This window comes from Stegostoma tigrinum, chromosome 46 (genome assembly GCF_030684315.1).
Source record: "Stegostoma tigrinum isolate sSteTig4 chromosome 46, sSteTig4.hap1, whole genome shotgun sequence".
In the NCBI taxonomy this organism is placed as follows: Eukaryota; Metazoa; Chordata; class Chondrichthyes; order Orectolobiformes; family Stegostomatidae; genus Stegostoma; species Stegostoma tigrinum.
This window is the reverse complement of record NC_081399.1, coordinates 6480600-6502083: the sequence shown is the minus strand read 5'-3', so window position 1 is coordinate 6502083 and position 21484 is coordinate 6480600. Positions and strand designations below refer to the sequence as shown.

At 45.0% G+C, this 21484-nt stretch overlaps 1 protein-coding gene across 3 annotated transcripts in view; it reads left to right on the top strand.

The window, feature by feature from the left end:
• The first annotated feature begins 2900 nt into the window (after positions 1 to 2900).
• The window catches only part of LOC125449621 (uncharacterized), a 45494-nt gene continuing 26910 nt past the window's right edge, over positions 2901 to 21484 (top strand). For 2 of the 3 annotated variants that reach the window (XM_048525467.2, XM_048525466.2), the window contains exons 1-5: positions 2901 to 3118; positions 4628 to 4761; positions 10404 to 10646; positions 12792 to 12948; positions 14428 to 14480. In XM_048525467.2, the coding sequence (XP_048381424.1) occupies positions 4672 to 4761; positions 10404 to 10646; positions 12792 to 12948; positions 14428 to 14480 (543 nt within the window). In that variant the 5' untranslated portion in view covers positions 2901 to 3118; positions 4628 to 4671. The remainder of the gene's footprint in view (positions 3119 to 4627; positions 4762 to 10403; positions 10647 to 12791; positions 12949 to 14427; positions 14481 to 21484) is intronic. The other variant, XM_048525468.2, reaches the window with a different exon arrangement.

Here is a 21484-nt window from a genome sequence, read left to right as displayed (position 1 = left end):
AGGCCTTGGGTCTATGGAAAGGGTAATAATTCAGAACAATACTCAGTTTATGGAGAGAATGGTCTCCCTTTTATGTACTGTGTCCTTCTGTGAACCCAAAAGTGTACCGTCAAATGCTGAATTTACGGGTGGAATGACATTAAACTAGACAGTAAAAGTGTGGCATTTTAATGCAGTTTTAATACAGCGTCAGTGATTTGATTTTATATTGTCAAATTGCATGGCGAATGCTAAATCTTGAGGAATGTGATTTCTAATTCTCTAACTATGAGCAATGCCACAAACACAAGGAAGTTAAGCAGCAACTTTTCAGTTCTCCACATTAAGACGTGGGCACAAGGTGTTTTTATTCCAAGATGATGCAGCTTCTCAGTTTAAAAAGAAATGTATTGCTGGAAGGGGATTCCTGGATCACTAAGTTTGCATTTACAGATAAAAGCAAGATATAGCACACTGCTGGCATCTGTGATATTTTTGTTTTACGTACTATACAGTCAAATCACACGTAATAAAAGTACATCAAAGTAAAGGAACAGGATGCAGAACGTTATTGCTACAGAGAAGGTGCAGAGGGGAATGACATTTAATACATGAGAGGCCCATTTAAAAGTCTGATCATAGCAGAGAAGAAGCTGTTCTGGAAAGGCAACCGTGCAAATGAAGATTTTTATTTTAGTCCAGCTTTACCATTGCATTAATCATTTAACTACGACAGAGGCAATACAATGACGCACTTACCTGGCACCCAGTTTGCCAAAAGTAGAAGGAACAACTTCATTGAGGAAATTAATCTGGTCAGTCATTGTAACAAAGTTCTCTCAAAATCGCTTTGAGGCAGGCAGTCATAAATTAATTGCAGGAACTTGACGAAAAAGTAGATTGGCACTCCACATCCTGCAACCCAACAGACAAAACGCCAGACTTGAAATGCTCCCTTTATCCCTCTCTACACAGGGCCAGCCAGACCTGCTGAGCTCCTTCTGCTCTTTCTGTGTTTGATTCAGATCTCCAGCATCTGTGATATTTTTGTCTGTGTTTGTAAAATCTGACTTAATGATTTGGAAATCCCTCTCCAGCAATACCTTTTTTATTTTAGTTGAGGGGATCTATCATCTTGGAATAAAAAAATGAATCTAGTGCCCACATTTTCATGTGGAGAACTGAACTGTTGCTGCTTGACCACCCTGCATTTGTGGCATTGCTCATTGTTAGAGAGTTAGAAATCACATTCCTCAAGGTGTAACATTCACCGTACAATCAATAAGTTTTGAAGTAATATGGTAGTTGTCAGAGGATACATGGCCAACATTTTTCATATAGTAAAATACCACCAGCAATGATAAGATAACAGGTTGGATCATCATTTTGGACTTGACGCAGTTTGAGATGTAAGTATAGTTGAAGAAACGGGAGAATTTTTACTGCTATTATAGAGTCATACAGCACAGAAACAGACCCTTCAGTCGAACAATTCCATGTCAACCATAATTCCAAATGAGACTAGACCCACCTGCCTGCGATTGGCTCATAACCTTCCAAAATTTCTTACTCATGTAGTGATCCAGATTTAAATATTCCAGCTGCACCAGCATCCACCACTTCCTCTGGAAGTTCATTCCACACAGGAACCACCGTCTGTGTGAAAATGCTGTCCCTCATGTCTTTTATTAAATCCTTCTCCTCACCTTAAAAGATGCGGCCCCTAGTGTTGAAATCCGCCACCCCAGAGAAAAGACACTTACCATCCACCCTGTCCACCCCATCATGATTCCTTAAACAGTGCTATTTGCGATCTGGAAATTGAATTTGGAACCAGTTGAAGTGTCCTTTGTTCTGCTTTGAAGTTGGAGCATTAAATCATTTTGAGAAAGCAGATGGGGATTCCACTTAAAATCTTATCTGAAAGGTTTGCTCTCAGAAATGCGGCACTGTCTCAGTACTATATAACTATGATTTATGATTATGAGCTATGAAATATGATTTTCTGAACAAGGGTCTAGACTCAAAACGTCAGCCTTCCTGCTCCGCTGATGCTGCTTGGCCTGCTGTGTTCATCCAGCCCCACACCTTGTTATCTCACATTCTCCAGCATCTGCAGCTCCTGTTACCCCTCTGCTGCTCTGATGCTGCTTGGCCTGCTGTGTTCATCCAGCTCCACACTTTGTTATATCAGATTCTCCAGCATCTGCAGTTCCCATTATCACTGTCTCAGTACTGTTCCCTCAGTACAGCCAGCAAAACATTTGAGATTCTCAATTGACGGAGAAACACAATACTGCCCGTTCAACGGTGGGACTTAACGTCAGGACAGTGCTCCAATACTGAAGCCATCTCGCATTCCTTGAAGAAATATTTGAAGAAACAACAGGGCGCTCAGAAGCACGCAGTCGAGGGGCAACATATCTGCGTGGGACTAACATCTTCTTCCTGTGTCCGTGTGGGTTCCACCTGGGTGCGCTGGTTTTCTCAAAAGCACCCAGTTGTTATCTAAATCTTTCGTCGATGAGCTTCAGTTCCCTGTTGTCCTGTTTGGATTGAGTGCAGCATTGTCTCAAGCCTCGAGACTGAATGAAATATTCACCAGCACGTCATATCAGACAAACTGGGATGGATCAATAGTTTTGAGTGTGCATATCCGCATTAGTTACACCGCCCACATCCACGCTGTCCAACAGCCAGCCAGCTAAAGCTGATCAAATGGCCAAGCGTAACTTTTACCTTCAACCATTCAGCCTGTATTTTCGCCAAGAGCCAATTTATTTTCTCTGGGACGGTCTTCTGCATCGCCTGTGATTTCTCTGTTGTAACCCTCCATTGTTAGCAAGTTGCTAAAACAAACTGAGTTCCGAAAGGCTTCTAAACACTATCTGTGCTAGCTGTCACTCAACAGGGTGGGGGTTGTTCTAAAGAAGGGCCATTGAACGAGAGGCGTTCAATAACGTCCCTGTGCACAGACACTGCCAGACCTGTCGAGTTTCTCCAGCGACTTCTCTCTTTTTCAGATCTCCAGCATCCGCCGTTCCTCGTTTAGGATCGATTGGTCGTCGCAATGGGAAAAGTGTAAATTGTGTTCTGCTCCGCACGGCGACTGAACAGCTTTTTCGTTCAGCAGATCGAGGTAAAACGAAAACTTCCCTTCGTGTTGTCGCGGTTTGAGAATATTTTGATTCAGGGAATAGGAGGTGAGAGCTCATGGGGGCTCAATGATTAGCACGCCTGCCTCAGGCTGCCCGCGTCCGGGGGTTCAATCCCAGTCGAGGAGCAACATATCTGCATGGGATTTGCATCTTCTTCCTGTGTCTGTGTGGGTTCCACCTGGGTGTTCTGGTTTTCTCCCACAGTCAACGGATAGACGAATTGACCCTTGCTAAGTTACCCGTATCATCTAGGTCAGTCGATTAACCATGGGCACATTATGGGAGGGGGACAAGTGTGGTCAAGATGCCCTCCAGAGAGTCAGAATGGATTTGCTGTTCTGAGTGGCCTGTTTCCACACTGTAGGGGCTCTTGAAAAAACACCCACGGTGGGCTTTTCCAATTCTGAGGGAAATAAGGAATTTAGAAACACCTTTGGCGAGGTTTTAGTAGAATGTCAGCAATCATGAGAACAATTCATTTCAGCAGAATTTAAAAAATGCTAGAGCCGTTCCTTTAAATAATTAATAGTACGCAAAGGGGAACTTTTTTTAACACAGAGTGGAATGAAATTCCAGAGGAAGAGATGGGTGCAGCTACGATGTTTAAATCTAGATAAGCACATGGTGAGTAACTAGAGTTGTTTCTTTAGATAATTAATTGGATTTCTTTTTAAAAAAGATGTATTGTTCGGAACTTTGAGCTGCGAATGAGGAGAGATTGCGACCAACTTCCAAACTCTTTGTAATCAGAAAACATTGACTTCAGAGAACTCAAAATGATGTCGCGAATGTTTGGAGTGATTCCTGGCGATTTTACTTCAGCTCTGAGGACAGTGTGAGGTTGAGGCTACAAAAAAAAAACAAAGTTGCTGGAAAAGCTCAGCAGGTCTGGCAGCATCTGTGAAGGTTAAAAAGAATCAGAGTTTGGGGTCCGGTGACCCTTCCTCAGAACCTGGACCCGAAAAGTTAACTTTTTTTTTGTTTTTCCTTCACAGATGCTGCCAGACCTGCTGAGTTTTGTTTCTTTTTCCAGCAATTTCTGTTTTTCTTCCTGATTTACAGCATCCGCAGTTCTTTCGGTTTTTATTTTGTGAAGTTGAGACTGCTCTCCTTGGAGAGAAGGATGTCCAGAGGAGATCTGTTAGAGGTTTTCCATGCGCGTTGTTCGAGTAGATAGGGAGAGTTCTCGCTAAAATGAGGTGAAAAGGCGAGAGCGCATCGATTCAATGTAGCGCGCAAAGATAGGACTGTGATAAAATCACGTCGCAGTCAGTCATTGGGACGTGGAATGATCTTGCCTGGAAATGTGGGGGAGGAATCTTCAACTGAGGCATTCAAGAGGGGGGCATTGGATGGCTATTTGGATAGAAGCAATGCGTGAAGATGTCGGGAACAGGCAAGAGATTGGCGCTGGGAGTTTTGCAGGCATGATGACTGAACCTCCTTCCGAGCCTTCACTATTCTATGACTGTCCATGGATTGTGCTCTAGAGTTGCTGGAGGAAGCAGATCTCGTGGCTACTTACAGAAATGAGATGATGCAGCAAAACAAGAAGCCCTATCGCCTGCAAATAGGCCGCCGAGGTGGAAATAAACCAAGGAAATTTTTGAAAGGATCGGCACAGGTAGGAAACATCTAACTGATTTCTTCACCGGCCGCTGGACAACTAATGTTTCACTTGCGTCTTGACAATGGGATTGAGTGGCACAGGCTGCAAAAATCCTCAATCTTAACACTATCTGCTTTTGCACAATCGAAACCCTCACCTTCGCGGTGTTGGCGGCGTTCACAATTTGTACTGATGCTTTGCAAGCGCACAGGGATCCCATTAAATTTCCAGCTCGAGATTGCAGCTAAAATCATGCAGAATGCAGGCAGTGTATCTCGGCGTTGAAAAACCACACAGGAAGTGTAACGTGACAGAGTGAGCGAGCATCAATCGTTGCGGGATTGCAAACAGCTTTGTTTGCAACCAGAAAACGTGAAAACGGTCAGTAGAAACTTGATGTTGACTGCGAGTGGTCAGAAATGGGGATTTCTGATGACAACAAGAGATGTAGGGAACTCAGGCATCGCATTTGACCTGAGAGTTAGAGAAGGTTTTATTTTCTTGTATCCATCAACGGGACGAAGCTGTCACTGGCCAGGCAACGTTTGTTGCCCCTCCCTAATTGCCCAGGGGGCGGTTAGGAGTCAACCACATTCGACTTGCCAACTTTTATACTCGATGCTGAGACCAATGAAGGCAAATATGTCGTGTGCCTTTACCACCTCATCCGGCCGTTTTGCTATTTTCAGGAGCTATGGCTATGAGCTAAGATCCCATCCTTTATTCATTCACGGAATGAAGCCATCGCTGGCGAGGGCAGCATTTATTGCCGCATCCCTAATTGCTCAGATTGCGGTTGGGTCTGGAGTCACATATACGCCAGACCAGATAAGGATGGCAGTTTCCTTCCCCAGGTGAACCAGGTGTTTTTATTCCCTTAAATCCTGACAATTGGCAATCGATTCATAGTTATCATTAGATTCCTAATTCCAGATGTTGCATTGAAATCAAATTCCACCATCTGCCGTGGCAGGATTTGAACCCAGGTCCTCAGATTACCATAGATAATGGGAACTGCAGATGCTGGAGAATCCAAGATAATAAAATGTGAGGCTGGATGAACACAGCAGGCCAAGCAGCATCTCAGGAGCACAAAGCTCTCTCTGATGAAGGGTCTAGGCCCGAAACGTCAGATTTTGTGCTCCTGAGATGCTGCTTGACCTGCTGTGTTCATCCAGCCTCACATTTTATTACCTCAGATTGCCATACCAGGTCTCTGGATTAACAGGACAGCAATAATACTACGAGGCTATCACCTCCCATTGAGAGGAAGCCAGTGGTACAGCAGTAGATTGGAGAACAACAGGCGGCAGAAATAAACTGAGTACTTCAGAACACAGTCAACAAATCGCCCACTCCAGATGAAGTGAGATAACAAGGTATAGAGCTGGATGAACACAGCAGGCCGAGTAGCAGGAAAGCTCACATTTCAGGCCTAGACCCTTACTCAGAACTGGGGGAGGGCAAGGGGATCTGAAATAAATTGGGAGGGGGGGCGTGGATAGAAGATGGATAGAGGAGAAGATAGGCGAAGAGGAGACAGACAGGTTAAAGAGGTGGGGATGGAGCCAGTAAAGGTGAGTGTGGGTGGGGAGTTAGGGAGAGGATAGGTCAGTCCAGGGAGGACAAGTGGGTGGGATGAGGCTAGTAGGTAGGAGGCCCAGAATGGAAATGTCATCTAAGGAATGGGAGTGGGAGTTGAAATGGGAGGTGCAGTTGTTTCATGCGAACCGAGGGTAGGTGTTCTGCAAAGCAGCCCACAAGCCTCTGCTTGGTTTCCCCAATGTAGAGGAGGCCACAACAGGAACAGCCTTAGGAGCAACATCCTTTCAACGACACATCCGTCCTGGGCCTCCTGCAGGGCCACAATGATGCCACCCAAAGGTTGCAGGAACAGCAACTGATATTTTGCTTGGGAACCCTGCAACCCAATGGTAGCAATGTGGACTTCACAAGCTTCAAAATCTCCCCACTCCTGACCGCATCCCAAAGCCAGCCCAGCTTGTTCCTGCCTCCCTAACCTCTCCTTCCTCCCACACTTCCTCCCACCTCAAGCCCGACCCCCATCCCTACTAGGCTCATTTGGTCCATCGAGCCTGCTTCACCATTCAATAGGATCAATAGAAATTCCAAAGACTGTCAACCCTCCTCATCTTAGTCTTAAATTGGTGCTCCTTTATTCTGAGACTCTGCCCTCCAGTCCTAGACTCTCCCATGAGGGGAAATATCTTCTCAGCATGTAGCCTCACTGTCTGACTATCCTAACTGAGTCATAGCAAAGGTGTCCGTAATATCTTTACTGAGGAGTCCCTTAAAGTCTTCACCTCTTTCAGTACTATATTCTACTGGTGTTGATGCCTTCTCTACAATTAATTCTTCCTTTCATTTATTAGACTTGGAATCTATACCTATGGTTATGTTTTGCATCATTGCAGCTTCAGTTGTATTGTTTTGATCTTCGTATTAACATAAGTTATAAGTGCATTCACCTTAAAATTCTAGGATCATGAATCTGCATGTGGGTTTGCTCGGCTGAACTGCTGCAGTCCTACTGTCTACGCTACCAACAGAGAATTTTATTCTAGAGAGATATGTGGTTTGGAGCTTAGAGTTATCGTAAAAACCTTCGGTGGAATCCCAATGACTTTAATAAATTGGAGAAGAAATTGCAAGTGAGGTAGATTTGAATTAGAACTCAAATGACATGGTAGCTCAATGGTTCGCGTTGCTGCCTCACTGCAACAGGGACCAGGGTTCAATTCCACCCTCGGGTGACTGTCTGTGTGGAGCTTGCACATTCACACTAGTGGTGTTCCATAGCGGTCTGTGCTGGGACCACTGTTGTAGTGATATGCATAAATGACCTGGAAGAAGGGATAGTTGGTCTGATTAGCATGTTTGCAGAAGACACTAAGATTGGTGGAGTAGCAGATAGTGAAGGGGACTGTCGGAGAATGCAGCAGAGTATAGATAAATTGGAGAGTTGGGTGGAGAAATGGCAGATGGAGTTCAATCCAGGAAAATGCAAGGTGATGCATTTTGGAAGATCCAATTCAAGAACGAACTATACTAAGTGGAAAAGCCCTGGGAAAAATTGATGCACAGAGAGATCTGGGTGTTCAAGTCCATTGTACCCTGAAGGTGGCAACACAGGGCGATAGAATGGTCAAGAAAGCATATGGCATGCTTTCATTCATTGTACGGGGTATTGAGAACAAGAGTTGGCAGGTCATGTTACAGTTGCATAGGACTTTGATTCAACCACATTTGGAGTACTGTGTACAGTTCTGGTCGCCGCATTACCAAAAGGATGTGGATGATTTGGAGAGGGTGCAGAGGAGGTTCACCAGGATGTTGCCTGGTATGGAGGGTGCTAGCTATGAAGAGAGGTTGAGTAGATTAGGATTATTTACATTAGAGAGACGGAGGTTGAGGAGGGACCTGATTGAGGTCTACAACACCATGACAGGTACAGACAGGGTGGATAGCAAGAAGCTTTTACCCGCGGTGGGGGACTCAATTACTTGGGGTCATGAGTTCAAGGTGAGAGTGGAAAAGTTTAAGGGAGATATGCGTGGAAAGTTCTTTACACAGAAGGTGGTGGGTGCCTGGAAGGTGTTGCCAGCGGAGGTGGTCGAGGCGGGCACAATAGCATCATTTAAGATGTATCTAGACAGATACATGAAAGGGCCTGGAGCAGAGGGATACAGATCCTTGGAAAATAGGTGACAGGTTTAGATAGAGGATCTGGATCGGTGCAGGCTTGGTGGGCCGAATGGCCTGTTCCTGTGTTGTAATTTTCTTTGTTCTTTGTTCTCCCTGTGTCTGCGTGGGTTTCCTCCGGGTGCTCCAGTTTCCTCCCACAGTCCAAAGATGTGCAGTTTAGGGTAGACTGGCCATGCTAAATTGTCCATAGTGTCCAGGGGTGTGTAGTTAGGTGGATTAGCCAGGGAAATGCGAGGTTAGAGGGATAGGGTAGAGGGTGGGATGCTCTTCTGAGTGGTTGTTATAAACTTGCTGGGCTCAATGGTCTGCTTCTACACTGTAGGGATTCTATGAATTAGAATTTATTTTCATGTGTACAGGAGTGAAAAGTGTACAATGTCACCACTCCTAGCGCTTTGATTCAAAAGTACAAAATCTTAGTGACAAAGTTGAAAAATAAAGTTAAAAGTTAAACATCACAGTTCTTTTTAGTGTTAAGTTGAAAATAGAAATAACATTAAATGTTCAACTGTCATTCTTAAGTGCTGAGCCATGTGAAAAAAGATGAGTTTGTCAAGCTGATGGATGGAATTGAAAATAAATTTTGGGTTTTATTTGATCCAAGTGTTTGCATGGTGAGATTGGCTATAGTTGGAGTTGGCCATTACAGAAGCAAACGAACAGGCTTCAGGCCATACAAATCTCCTTCTATGGACTTCGAACAAAGCCAGTCCCTGAGAGATGTTGTAAGTTGAATGCAATTGAGTGTGAAAAGGGGGGCGATGAAGGAAACCTGCGACCAGAATTTGCTTGATGCAGCTGTAACATACTGGGGCGTAACAGAATCGGGCGCAGCTCTGTGACCTGAGCTTGATAAAAGCTGAAAATATGCCAGAAATTAGATGCTTGGGGACAGTGTCAGGGGTTCATTGCAACTCGGTCTCAGGGGAGAAGAGTGAACTTACCAGAAAGTGAAATATCTGAACCAGAGGGGCTCTGAATGATTTTTCAATAATAAAGCTTCAAAGTGAAGGACTGGCTACTTTGCCATGTTATGGAATTGTGATGAAATTTGGTGAACAACATGGCTCATGCTATGTGACTAAAAATTAACTTGGCCATTTGAATTTTGACATTTGTTGATAGAATAGATTGTAAAAGCCAAGAAGCCCTTCTGCAATTGTACAAGGCACTACCTGGAATATTACACATCATTTTGGACTTGAGCAGTGATGAAATGTTCTCGGAGGCAGTTCAGATGAGGTTCTCTAGATTGATTACAGAGGTGAGGGGTTAGTTTTAAGAAGTGGGATTGAGCAATTTAGGCCGATACTCTCTAGAGTTTGAAAGACGAGGAGATATCTGCTTGAGGTCTATAAAGGGGATGTGACGAAAGATGTTTCCTCATGTGGGACAGTCTGCGAGAGGTCATCCTTCAGGATAAGAGGTAGCAGATTTAGAATAGAGAGGAGGAGAAATTAGTTGGCTCATGAATCTGTGGAATTTACTCGCCTGGAGTGCGGGGGATGCAGGGACATTGAGTAATTTGAAGGTGGCTATAGATTTTTAATGAGTAACAGGTTGGAGGGTGTGGAGAGAGACAGAAATGTAGCGTTGACACTAAGATGAGATCAGCCACAATCGTATTCATGGCGTTGCAGGCTCGAAGGGCTGAATGGCCTACTCTTGCTCCTGGGTCTTATGTTCTTGAGTGTCGTCTTTGCAGTATTCAAAACTGAAATTGATAACATTTGTAATTCATGGGACATGAGGTTAGTGAGACATCTGCTCTGAGGCACGGGAAATTTGATATGGTCTCATTGAATCAAGCATTTCTGTCATACAGCCAAATCTCAGTCCCACTTTTTATCCTCTTTGAATGTTGCACACCACGATCTCATACAGCATATAGACAGTTCGGCAAAGACAGTGCATCTCCACGTTTATTTCAGCAGGTCATGAAGAAAATTTGCCAAATTCTAGAGGAGCTGACAGAAGAGGAGTTGAAACAGTTCAAGCAATTATTAGCAGACCATGAAGTACCAGCAGGAAAACTTGAGAAGGCGGCTGCTTGGGCAGTGGTGGACCAGCTGAGGAAACACTTCAAGGACAGTACAGAAGCTTTAGATGTGGTTTTGCAGATTCTACAAACCATTCCACGAATGGATCTGGTGCTTCTTTTGACAGCAGAAAAGGTAATTTTGATTTTCCTTTTTCCAAAAACTTAATGGGTGTTTTCCCTGCAGCCAGAAGATGTAAGTATTTTGAGCCTAGCATTTGCTTTGAAAGTGTAGACTGTGTATGCTAAAGTTAATAGGGCAGAGTATTATGTCACCTTGCAGTGTCAGGGACCTGAGTTCAGTTCCAGCCTTAGGCAATTGTCTATGTGGAGTTTGCATATTCTTTCCATGTCTGTGTGGGCTTCCTCTGGGTGCTTCAGTTTCCTCTCACAATCCACAGATGTGCAGGTTAGGTTAATTAGCCATGCTAAATTGTCCATAGTGTTCAGGGATGTGCAGGCTAGGTGGATTGTCCATTGGGAAATGCAGGGTTACAGGGGTGGCGTAGGGCAGGGCAGCGGAATGGGTTTCAGAGGGTTGGTGTCAACTTGATGGAACAAATGGCCTGCTTCCTCATTGTAGGGATTCTAGTCTTCGCGTCCCCCTGTTTTTCATTGCCAGGGTGGTGTGTGATCTATCTCATCCTTTGTAAGGTTTCCATTTTTTTCACATTCTCTTCAGACATTTGTGTTACCTCTTAAATATAACATCTCCACCAGGTTATTGGAGGAGATAATTCAATTCTTCTCAGCGGCAAAAGTTTTCTGTATTTCAGTTCCATGTGGCTAAGAAACTTTTCTGAGGATTTGGAACATCCAGAGGGTGGTGAATCTGTGGAAATCATTGTTGTAGGCTGTGGAGACGAATTCGTTGAGTGTCTTTAAGGCAGAGTTAGATAGTAAGGTTATAAGGAGAATGGGGCCGAGAAACACATCAGCCATGATCAAATAGCAGCCCGCCTCAGTGGGCCGAGTGGCCTAATTCTACTCCTATATCATACAGTTTTACGATCTTGCATCCCTTGGTCTGTGTTCCTTAGTATCTTCATACTGTCAAACCATTTGAAATTTCATGGGATTCAAGCAGTTAAACCTAAGAAACAGGTCGCATTCAATTACTTACTTTGCAAAAATCCTTAATGACAGAAACCAGTTCATTGAAACCGGTTAACATTCCCTGTCAATCAAATGTCTCTGTCCAAAAATGTAAACAAACAAATGAAAAGCACATAACAAGTATGAGTAGGAGCAGATCATATTGCTTTCTGAACCTGTTCTGTCATGATCCTGACTGAAGTTCTCTGACAACTTGACATGGGTGCAAGCCAAGAGAAAATTGGATTGATAACTCTCTCAAGTCTACAAAGTCACCCCAGCTTAATGGACCTAACTACCTTTGCCACCACCATTATCTGATCCCTCCACACACCCATTTGCCAATGTTAAAACTGGACCTATGATAGCTACTTCCATGAAAAAGCATGACTGGCCTTCCCTGTGTTGTACTGTACTCCTTCAGAGGTCTCCAATGGATACTGTACTCCACCTTTATAGCTAGGTGGTGCTCAAAAACCTGGTGGGAAGTTTGGAGCAGAGCCAAAGCTGGCGCCAAATCAAGGTGAAGTGAAGACAATGACAATCAACTCTGTCGTGACATGTTAAATTTGGAAAGGGTTTGACGGGGGAGACACAGAGAGGTTTCTCCCCTCTGGTTTTGGAAAGGTTGTTGCATTAGTGGCGGAGGTGAAACAGTAAGATAAGCATTAAATTGTTTAAGACCAAGATGTGGAAATGTCCTTTCATTGCGCAGCTTTGGATTTCCTTCTGTGATGCCATTTAATTCTATCCCTTACCGATGGAACGGTCAGGAAATTAATACCCATATAAGGCGTGACTTTTCAAGCCTAGTGGTATCTTATCAATAGCCTTTAGAGCATCCACAATCAAATGCACTGCCATTGTCAACCCTCCATTTTATCTTCGCAAGTATTCAGCCCTATTACTCAGTCAAGCTCTTGCATTATGAAATCTGTTCAGACTACCTTTTATTCTTCCATATCTCAGAGATGAGCCTTTCAGAACTCTTTGCCAGTTTGGGGAGGTCTTTTTTTTCAAAAATGGGTTTATTTTTCTCCACCGGCTGGGTCAGCATTTATTGCCCATATTTCATTGGTCTGGAGAATGTGGAGATGATCTCCTTTCTTTCATTGCTGCAGTTCATGTTGTGGATTTATACCCAGCATGCTGTTACAGAGCTTCAGGAATGTCCATATCTCTGCAGGATGACGATGAGCATGATGGAAACAGGAAGCAATCAGCAGACTTGTGCGGTAATGAAGAACAAGCAATATCGGAAAAGAACAGGGCTCGTGGAGACGATGCAGAGTTCGCGCTGCCAATCTATAGGGGGAATGCAAAAGTGAATGTCCCAACCTCAAGTGAGTATTTAAGTATTTTGGACATCATCTCAAGGTGTGAGCAAAGTGGCTATAAACTAAAAGATATGTTGGCAGTACTTTTCAAACCTTGGATAAATGCCCAGCAGATTGGAAAAAGCACAAATAGGCTGGGGCTATTTTCCCTGGGGCATGGGAGGCTGAGGGGCGATCTTATCATGGTTTATGAAATCATAAGATAAGATGAATAGGCAAGGTCTTTTTCCCAGGATAGAGGAATCCAAAGCTGGACGACATTGGTTTAAGGTGAGAGGGAACTTAAAAGGGACCTGAGGGGTAACTTTTTCACACAGAGGGTGGTGCGTGTATGGAAGGAGCTGCCAGAGGAAGTGGTGGAGGCTGGTACAGTTACAGCATTTAAAAGGCATCTGGATGGGTAGATGAATAGGAAGAGCCGAGAGGGAATTCGAGCAAATGCTGGTAGATGGGACTAGATTAATTTAGGAATTTTGCTTGGCATGGAGGAGTTGGTCTGAAGGGTCTGTTTCCACACTGTACAGCTCTATGACTCTATGACCTCCCATATACATTATCACTCTGAGCCCTCACCCAGTTGACAAGCTGCCCTCTCACTCACCCAATTGCTCCCCTGACACCCTCTCAAACCACTTACACACTTACCTTCACTCAGTCGCCTTTCAAAAAAGCTTTGTCTCTTTCGATAAGGATTCTGAAGAAGGGTCTTGACCCAAAACATCAGCTTCCCTGCTCCAGTGGCCTGCTGTGTTCCTCCAGCTCCACACTGTGCTATCTCTGACTTCAGCATCGGCAATTCTTAATATCTCCTTGTCTCCTTCGAACTGTGTTTGCTTCCCATCATGCGGCAGTGAATGCCGTACAAATGCTGAGTGTTTTCAACAGAAATGCTCCCTCCGAGGATTGCTGTACCTCAACTTTGAGGCAGGGGCTTCCATCAAAAAGTCAGCTCCTGAAATGGAATGAATGGAAGTCAACGTAGACAGTGTGGATCATGGGATTTGCCTCGCCATGACCGACGTGCCTAGGAAGGTATATGTTTAAGGTCGGTTGTTACTGGTTCAGTTGTGATCTGAGGAAACATTTTTTTTCACCCAGAGGGTGGTAGGAATATGGAATGTGCTGCCTACGAAGGTGATGGAGGCAGATACTCTTGTAAAGTTTAAGATGTGTCTGGTTGAGCACTGAAAGAGTCAGTAGGTTATGGATCAGGTGGCGGGTGAATGTTTGGTGCTTGGCATAGACACGGTAAGCTGAAGGGTCTCTTTCTATGTTGTAAGTCCATATGACTGCATGTAACCTTTTGTCTGATCTGGGAGGGAGGTCGGGATTTCGAGCAAGATCGAGTGACGTGTGTCAATAACTGAACCGTTGCACACTACAAAGATTTTGAATAAATTTGCATGCATGATTGCTGATCAGAAACCCATTCCAACTTTCTGAGGATGAAAAGTGATGTATTTTCCAAACATTGGTTTCTCTTAGGTGGAAGTAAATCCAAAAACTATGGTCGCAATGGAAAGCTACGTAATCCTTCTGTGAGTATTCCAGAAGATAGATTTTACTAAGCGTTTAATGACAGACTTTGGGGAGCACATGTTGAGACAATGGCACAAAATCAGAACATTTGCAACATAAATGATCGAATGAATATTTGACACGGCACGGGAAAGATGTTTTGAAATACACAGAATCTCTAGAGTGTGACAACAGGTCATTGAGCCCATCAAGTCCAAACCAACCGTCCAGTGGAATTTTTTCCCTGGAGAGGCGACCCGATAGAAGTTTATATAATAATGAGAGGTAGAGTTGTTTTTTTTTTTCCTGGGGATGGGGTATTTCAAGGTTAGGGGGCACATTTTTACGGTGACAGGAGAAAGATTTTTAATATACATGAATGGCAAATGTTTTACAGAGGGTGGCTTGCGCGTGGAATGAACTTCCTGAGGAAGTGGTGGGAAGTACAATTACCATGTTTAAAAGGCTAGTTTAGGCTGGGATTATGTTCAGCATGGACTGGAAGGGTCTGCTTCCAAGCTGTACGACTCCATGACTCTATAACTGTCAACTTTGCCCAATAGATTGTCCAAATGAAATCCCTTTCCTTGGCATATTAGTTAGTTAACCTGCAAGGATTTCTCAACTGCTGTCTCAAACAAGCTGAGGTTAACTGGGAAACAGTTTGCTGTTATCCTACATGCATTAGGAATGAACTTCTGATTTTTTGTGAGATCAATACTGAATTAATTCAAAGCTACACTGCCAGGCAACAGCTAATTCACTCAAAACCCCTCTCACTGTATATATCCAAACTCAAGGAAGAATGAAATGTCTGGTGTGCAGTCCTGAAATTTGGTCAGTCTATCTTAGATTACCCTGGGCATGAGAAAATAGACTTCAACATTGAGCGACAAAAATGGAATAAGCATATGACAGATTTCACTTATTATTCCAACTCAGTGTTACAAATTTATTTCATAGAATCCCTACGGCATGGAAGAAGGCTACTTGGCCCATCGAGGCCACAATGACCCCCTGAACAGCTTCCCACCCAGATCCTGCATTCCCCATGGTAAACCCACCCAGAAATTAATCATGGCCAATCCTCCCTAACCTGCACACCCCTGGATAATATGGGACAATTTAGCACAGTCAATCCACCTAACCTGCACATCCCTGAGCACTATGGGACAATTTAGGACGGCCAACCCACCCTAACCTGCACATCCCTGGACACTACGGGACAATTTAGCACGGCCAATCCACCCTAACCCGCACATCCCTGGGACACTAGGGGACAATTTAGCACGGGCAATCCACCCTAACCTGCACATCCCTGGGCACTATGGGACAATTTAGCATGGCCAACCCACCCTAACCTGCACATCCCTGGGCACTATGGGACAATTTAGCACCACCAATCCACCCTAACCCACACATCCCTGGGCACTATGGGACAATTTAGCATGGCCAACCCACCCTAACCTGCACATCCCTGGGCACTATGGGACAATTTAGCACCACCAATCCACCTAACCTGCACATCCCTGGGCACTATGGGACAATTTAGCACCACCAATCCACCTAACCCGCACATCCCTGGGCACTATGGGACAATTTAGCACGGCCAACTCACCCTAACCTGCACATCCCTGGGCACTATGGGACAATTTAACACGGCCAACCCACCCTAACCCGCAAATAACTGGGCACAATGGGACAATTTAGCACGGCCAACCCACCCTAACCTGCACATCCCTGGGCACTATGGGACAATTTAGCACCACCAATCCACCTAACCTGCACATCCCTGGGCACTATGGGACAATTTAGCACGGCCAATCCACCCTAACCTGCACATCCCTGGGCACTATGGGACAATTTAGCACGGCCAACTCACCCTAACCTGCACATCCCTGGGCACTATGGGACAATTTAGGACGGCCAACCCACCCTAACCCGCACATCCCTGGGCACTATGGGACAATTTAGCACGGCCAATCCACCCTAACCCGCACATCCCTGGGCACTATGGGACAATTTAGCACGGCCAATCCACCCTAACCTGCACATCCCTGGGCACTATGGGACAATTTAACATGGCCAATCCACCCTATCCTGCACATCCCTGGGCACTATGGGACAATTTACAACAACCAATCCACCCTAACCCGCACATCCCTGGACACTATGGGACAATTAGCACAGCCAACCCACCCTAACCTGCACATCCCTGGGCACGATGGGACAATTTAGCACGGCCAACCCACCCTAACCTGCACATCCCTGGGCACTATGGGACAATTTAGCACGGCCAACTCACCCTAACCTGCACATCCCTGGGCACTATGGGACAATTTAACACAGCCAACCCACCCTAACCCGCACATCCCTGGGCACTACGGGACAATTTAGCACGGCCAACCCACCCTAACCCGCACATCCCTGGGCACTACGGGACAATTTAGCACGGCCAACCCACCCTAACCCGCACATCCCTGGGCACTATGGGACAATTTAGCACGGCCAATCCACCCTAACCTGCACATCCCTGGGCACTATGGGACAATTTAACATGGCCAATCCACCCTATCCTGCACATCCCTGGGCACTATGGGACAATTTAGCACGGCCAACCCACCCTAACCTGCACATCCCTGGGCACTATGGGACAATTTAACATGGCCAATCCACCTAACCTGCACATCCCTGGACACTATGGGACAATTTAGCACCACCAATCCACCTAACCTGCACATCCCTGGGCACTACGGGACAATTTAGCACAGCCAATCCACCCTAACCCGCACATCCCTGGGCACTATGGGACAATTTAGCACAACCAATCCACCCTAACCTGCACATCCCTGGACACTATGGGACAATTTAGCACAGCCAATCCACCCTAACCTGCACATCCCTGGGCACTATGGGACAATTTAGCACGGCCAATCCACCCTAACCCGCACATCCCTGGGCACTATGGGACAATTTAGCACGGCCAATCCACCCTAACCAGCACATCCCTGGACACTATGGGACAATTTAGCACAGCCAATCCACCCTAACCCACACATCCCTGGGCACTATGGGACAATTTAGCACGGCCAATACACCCTAACCCGCACATCCCTGGGCACTACGGGACAATTTAGCACGGCCAACCCACCCTAACCCGCACATCCCTGGACACTATGGGACAATTTAGCACGGCCATTCCACCCTAACCTGCAGATCCCTGGGCACTATGGGACAATTTAACACGGCCAATCCACCCTAACCTGCACATCCCTGGGCACTACGGGGCAATTTAACACGGCCAATCCACCCTAACCTGCACATCCCTGGACACTATGGGACAATTTAGGACGGCCAACCCACCCTAACCTGCACATCCCTGGGCACTATGCGACAATTTAGCACGGCCAATCCACCCTAACCCGCACATCTCTGGGCACTACGGGACAATTTAGCACGGCCAACCCACCCTAACCCGCACATCCCTGGGCACTACGGGACAATTTAGCACGGCCAACCCACCCTAACCCGCACATCCCTGGGCACTATGGGACAATTTAACACGGCCAATCCACCCTAACCCGCACATCCCTGGGCACTACGGGACAATTTAGCACGGCCAACCCACCCTAACCCGCACATCCCTGGGCACTATGGGACAATTTAGCACGGCCAACCCACCCTAACCCGCACATCCCTGGGCACTATGGGACAATTTAACACGGCCAATCCACCCTAACCTGCACATCCCTGGGCACTATGGGACAATTTAACACGGCCAATCCACCCTAACCCGCACATCCCTGGGCACTACGGGACAATTTAGCATGGCCAACCCACCCTAACCCGCACATCCCTGGGCACTATGGGACAATTTAACACGGCCAATCCACCCTAACCTGCACATCCCTGGGCACTATGGGACAATTTAGCATGGCCAACCCACCCTAACCCGCACATCCCTGGGCACTATGGGACAATTTAGCACGGCCAACCCACCCTAACCCGCACATCCCTGGGCACTATGGGACAATTTAACACGGCCAATCCACCCTAACCCGCACATCCCTGGGCACTACGGGACAATTTAGCACGGCCAACCCACCCTAACCTGCACATCCCTGGGCACTATGGGACAATTTAGCATGGCCAACCCACCCTAACCCGCACATCCCTGGGCACTATGGGACAATTTAGCATGGCCAACCCACCCTAACCTGCACATCTTTGGACTGTAGCACATCTGTAGCAACCAGAGGGAACCCACACAGACATGGGGAGAATGTACAAACTCCACATAGATAGTCTCCTGAAGATGAAATTAAACCAGATTCCCTTGTGCTGTGAGGAAGCAGTGCTAACCACTGTGCCACCATGCCACCCTTGTGGTTTACTGTGGTTTTCCTCTCTAATGCCTATCAATATATCGTACATTTTGTGGTCCATTGCCATGTAAGCTCCACCAACATGTCACAGTTACCATTAGTTATTCCCTTATAAATGGTACGATGTTATTTTTAAATAATTGTTCCATCTTTTTAAATTCTATCAATCCATCACGAATCAAGTTGCTATTCAAGTATAAATGCCTTAAATCCATTTTCATTCTCAGTATTCATGCCTAGATAATTGTTACCAATCCATCCTAGATTTTCACATAAATTATGATTAATTTATCAATCCAGGCTGTAAATAACCATGTTTAAGATATTGTCTGGTGTTCAAGATTCTACTGTTTAACCCTGGATGAAAGTTATCAACACTTCTACATTTCATTTCTTCATTCCTACAATATTGCGAATAATATATGATCGATTTCACTTCCAGTTCCATATGAAACTAATCAATTTAATTGCAGATTTCTGTGAAGTAATGGGTCAGCATTATTATCATGTGATGATTTACCCAGAGACCCAGATAATGCTCTGCTGTAGCAGGTGGTGGAATTTTAATTCAATTCAATTTAAAAAACAGGCTGGAATAAGAGTTTAATGGTAGCCATGAGAGTGTTGTCATAGTCATACAGCACAGAGCCAGATCCTCCAGTCTAACGAATCCATGCCAAACATAATCCCAAAATAAACAATTCGACCTGCCTCCTCCATGCCAATATCCCTCCAAACCTTTCCTTTTCATGTACTTAACCAAATGTCATTTAAATCTTGTATTGTATCCACATCCACCACTTCCTCAGAAAGTTCATTCAACATGTGAACCACCCTTTGTGTAAAACATTTGCCTCTCACATCTTTTTAAATTCTCTCCTCTCACCTCAAAAACGTGCCTCCTCATCATGAAATCCTCCATCCAAGGGAAAACGCAACCGCCATTAGCCTTATATGTACCCATGATTATTTTATAAACTTCTATCAGGTCGCCCCTCAACCTCCTACACTTGCAGCCTATACAGCCTTTCTTTATATCTCGAATGTTCCATACCTGGCAACATCCTGGTAAATCTCTTCTGATCCCTCGCCAGCTTAATAACATCCTTCCTATAACTGGGTGACCACAACTGGATGCAGTGCTCCAGAAGACGCCTCACCAATGTCCTGCATAATCTCAACATGATTTCCCAACTCCAATACTGAAAGGATCAAGCAATTAAAACAAGCATGCCAAATGCCTTTTTAACCATTCTGTCTATATGTGACTGAAGCTTCAAGAACTTTGTACCTTCACCCCGAGGTCCCTCTGTTCTACAACACTACCCAGGGCCCTACCATTAATTGTATAAGCCCTGTCCTTGTTTGTTGTATCAAAATACAATACCTCGATTGAACTCCATCTGCCATTTTTCATCCCATTGACCCATTTGATCCAGATCCCTTTGTAATTTTAGGAAATCTTCTTCACTGTCTACAATACCACCAAATTGGTGTCATCCACAAACTTACTAACCATCTCTTCTATGTTCTACATAAATGACAAACAAAAGAGGACCCAGAACCGATTCCTGTTGAGCATTTATCAGGAGAACCCATTTGGTTCCCTGTTGTCCTATAGGGAAGGAAATAGCTGTCCATATCTAATCTGGCCTACAGGTTAATCCAGGAATGTGGTTAACACTGAACTGCTCTCTTGGCAATTGGTGATAGACTATAAATACTGTCCTGGCCAACGCTGCCCACATCCTGTGAATGAATGAAGAAATATCATAAAGATTATCAGTGCATCATCAATCCATAGTTTATTCTATTCTAGTATAAATGCAATTGTTTCCAGTGTCCATTACAGTCTGGATATTATTAATTCATTTTAGATTTCAGAGCATAAGTATATATAAAGGCCTCAACTGTTTTATGTTTGTGTTGTGCCCACTTAGATATTATAAAACTATTGTATGTTTCAGACCTCAGTTTTGTTAGTAAAGCTGAAATTGCCATCATCCCATTGTACCATAGGCCTGGTCTCTCATGAGGTTGAGGTGGTGGTTTAACCTAAGGGTCAACATGCCTCCCAGAAGGAGAGCCCTTATGGAAACGTCAGTGATTGTGGGAATTGAACGCATGCTGTTGGCATGACTGCATTGCAAACCAGCTGTCCAGCCAACAGAGCAAGCTAACCTCACACCACTGCCCCGACCCCCACCCAATCCCTGAAATTTCTGGATTGACATTATCAATTCTTTGTATGTTTCTGTCCATTCCTAACTAAATGTAATCAATCCACTGTGGACTTTAGTGAATACAAACATTGATGACACGTTGAACATTTCAATGTCCCTTCACACATAAATAAATCATGGATTCTATAGTATAGAAACAGACCATTCAGCCCACTGAGCCCACACTGACCCTTCAAAGACCATCCCAACCTCCCTCTATCCTATCCCTGTAACCCTGCATTTTCCATGGCTAACTCACCTAGCCTCCAGATCCCCGAACAGTATGGGTAATTTAGCTTGGCCCACCTAACCTGTACATCTTTGGAATATGGGAGGAAACTGGAGCTTCTGGAAGAAACCTGTTGTAGATTAAACTTTTAATTTGATAAATTTGATTATAAACCCATATTTCATGAC